Below are 3,389 nucleotides of genomic sequence, written 5' to 3' on the forward strand. Positions count from 1 at the left end.
CCTCCGCTGGAAGCACACGCGACCCGACCCGATCCGTGCCCTGATCCTCGAACCGAGCCCAGCCCGAGCCCATGCGTGGAAGATGGCCGAGTTGAGCGCAGTCCGACAGGAACTTGTGAGTATTTTCATTAGCGGCGTGTTTTTTTTCTGTGGACTGCGTCACACACGGAAACAAGTGGTCAGCAGTGTGAACTAGACTGGAGAATTCGCTCGTGTTGATGTGTTAAACCCATACTAATAATAATAACAATGATTAAAACTCATGTTCATACCCTCGTGTTCTTCCAAACCTGTATAAACTTACTTCTGAGAAACACAAACGGAGGTCATTAGCAGAATGCTAAAAAACGACGAAAAAAAAAAAAGTAGTGCATATACGACTCTACTAACTAACACTATTATCTACAACTTTGGTGATTATTTAATACACAAGATTATTTTTAGTTATGTCAGATGTCATTGATTCTTGAATTATTTGATATTTGCCTTCCAACTTTAAATATGCAGAAGATTTTCAATGAACAATGGACTTAGTATATAACGTTAGGTAATATGGGGCACTTTTAAGATATTTTCATGGTGAGTTTTGTCCTTTGTGGGTTTGAGAGATCCAGCATTGATATTGTGGATATTCGTGGATTTGTATGTTCTCTGTAACAATACCTTTTAGGTAAAGGTTCACGCATGAATCAGTTTTCCCAGCAAAGTTCACTTACCTGTTCAGCTCCGTGTCCATACATGTAATTTGCATGTTTTTTGCACAAACGGCTTCCTCTTTACTTCCTGGTTGTGCTTTTTTTTTTGCCACAGAGAAACAGAAATCTGAGCAGTTCTTTCGGGGAGTCACCACAAAAAGAAGAGCAACAAAAACTGGTAATGACTCGGCGAACGTCGTTTTGTTTGTATTTGCATGTTGTTTTGTCTCATGACCCCTGTCCTGCGTGTGATAGGTCGTGCCGTTCTGTGGCGGCATCCGGGGCGGACTGCGACCGGGGAAGAAAATCACGATCATGGGCGTCGTGAACGCAGATCCAGACAGGTAGCTCACGTCAAAACACACACTCGCACCTTGTACACATGCAGGGACGCTCACTGTTGTGCGTCTCATCTTATCTGTACAACTCAAGTGATCAAAGTCTGTTTACCAGCGTAAGTAGGAATGAGGTTGATAAAATCACGATGTCTAGACGTCTGCATTTTCTTGAGTGCGTGACCTTGTTTTGGTTCACTGTCTAATTAAAACTCAATGTTGAATGTTTTCTGTCTCTCTCTCTCGGACAGTTTCGACATCAGTCTGACGTGCGGGTGTGAAGACGTGGCTCTGGATATGTGTGTACGATTCGATGACCGGGAGATTTTGCGAAACGCCTGTGTTTCTGACAGCTGGGGTGAGGAGGAGAGGTCAATGCCATATTTCCCCTTCATCGCAGAACAGCCTTTCAGGGTCAGTATCAGCATCACTATCATCTGAATACAAAACAAAACAAATAAAGCAGAGACCTACACTGGTGTTGTTGAATTAAAAATGAGCCTGCTGGGATGTTTGTTCAGGTCGAGATCCACTGCGAGCACCCGCGCTTCCTTGTGCTCGTGGACGGCCATCAGCTGTTTGACTTCTACCATCGCGTGACGCCGCTGACGTCCATCGACACCATACAGATCAGCGGCAGTGTGACCATCACCAAGCTGAACTGACGTGGAGGAGCAGCGAAGACTGTCCGTGATACTGAAGGACACTCTAGAATCTGTAGAGCTGATGAATTGAACTTGAAACCTCTTTTTTTGGGGCTGTGAGGAGGCATTTCTTTTCATGAGCATCGCAATTCTTTTGCTGAAGTCAACATGAAACGGCATTCGCAAGCCATTTTCTCTGGTAAATAATTGATAACACTTTACAATAGTACAATAATAATCAATAGAAGTATTTTTCATTGTCAGTTCGTGTTAACTAATGTAGTTATAACGTTAAATGCAACCTTATTGTAAAGTGTGTTTTTCCCATCAGGATTGTGAAAAGTGGCCGGTTTATACCTGAAAACTGTGCTGCTGGTGAACACTATTAAAAGGTGCAGTAATCGATTTCAGAGAAACATTGTTGAAATTGAAGCGAAGCAAAATAATGTTTTGTGAAGATGACGAACGACAAGGAAGAACAAAAAATTAACATACAGTACACAAGAGAATATACAAGCAAGAGTTGGTTGTTAGTCGCCTGCAGCTCACTCTCCTCTATCACGAGTGGACACGCCCCCTACTGCTGATTGGCTCACTCCAATATCATGAGTGGACACACCCCCTACTGCTGATTGGCTCACTCTCCTATATCATCATGAGTCGACACTCCCCCTACTGCTGATTGGCTCACTCCAATATCATCATGAGTGGACACTCCCCCTACTGCTGATTGGCTCACTCCAATATCATCATGAGTGGACACACCCCCTACTGCTGATTGGCTCACTCCAATATCATCATGAGTGGACACGCCCCCTACTGCTGATTGGCTCACTCTCGTATATATCATCATGAGTGGACACTCCCCCTACTGCTGATTGGCTCACTCCAATATCATCATGAGTGGACCCGTCACCTACTGCTGATTGGCTCACTCCAATATCATCATGAGTGGACACGCCCCCTACTGCTGATTGGCTCACTCTCCTCCATCACAAATGGACAAGTCCCCTACTGCTGATTGGCTCACTCCAATATCATCATGAGTGGACACTCCCCCTACTGCTGATTGGGTCACTCTCCTTCATCATGAGTGCACACGCCCCCTACTGCTGATTGGCTCACTCCAAATCATCATGAGTGGACACGCCCCCTACTGCTGATTGGCTCACTCCAATTCCATCATGAGTGGACACGCCCCCTACTGCTGATTGGCTCACTCCAAATCATCATGAGTGGACACGCCCCCTACTGCTGATTGGGTCACTCCAATATCATCATGAGTGGACACGCCCCCTACTGCTGATTGGCTCACTCTCTCATCCCATCATGAGTGGACACACCCCCTACTGCTGATTGGCTACAAGTGTGTTGTGCTGCTCGGTCCGATCCACTTTCAACAGCATTTCTCAGAAATCACTTACTGCACCTTTTCAAATGAAGAGCAAACAATTTAATTAAAGATTATGAATACAACATATTAAAAATTCCAATAAGTCAAGCACAATAAGAGCAAGAGTATGAATTCAGAAAGTAATAGGAGTTTTGATTTTATGTTGACTTTACAGTGTTAAAATAGAGATGCCATAACTCTCATATCTGCACACTTTAGAAATGAATGAATGAATGAATGAGTCCAGATGTTGATGCACAACTAACAAGCTTCATTGGAGAACCATGAAAAGTTATACATGAACGCACTGCCTCTCTCTCCA

General features: G+C 44.1%; 1 protein-coding gene across 1 annotated transcript in view; it reads left to right on the plus strand.

The window, feature by feature from the left end:
- Positions 1-2,658, plus strand: part of lgalsla (lectin, galactoside-binding-like a) — a 2,717-nt gene extending 59 nt beyond the window's left edge. The window contains exons 1-5 of the mRNA XM_079616334.1: positions 1-115; positions 811-873; positions 951-1,039; positions 1,282-1,444; positions 1,552-2,658. The exon at positions 1-115 is cut by the window's left edge and continues 59 nt beyond it. Coding sequence (XP_079472460.1) covers positions 83-115; positions 811-873; positions 951-1,039; positions 1,282-1,444; positions 1,552-1,695 — 492 coding nt within the window. The 5' untranslated portion in view covers positions 1-82 and the 3' untranslated portion in view covers positions 1,696-2,658. The remainder of the gene's footprint in view (positions 116-810; positions 874-950; positions 1,040-1,281; positions 1,445-1,551) is intronic.
- Positions 2,659-3,389: the final 731 nt, after the last annotated feature.

Source organism: Phoxinus phoxinus (assembly GCF_949152265.1).
Source record: "Phoxinus phoxinus genome assembly, chromosome: 6".
Taxonomy (NCBI): Eukaryota; Metazoa; Chordata; class Actinopteri; order Cypriniformes; family Leuciscidae; genus Phoxinus; species Phoxinus phoxinus.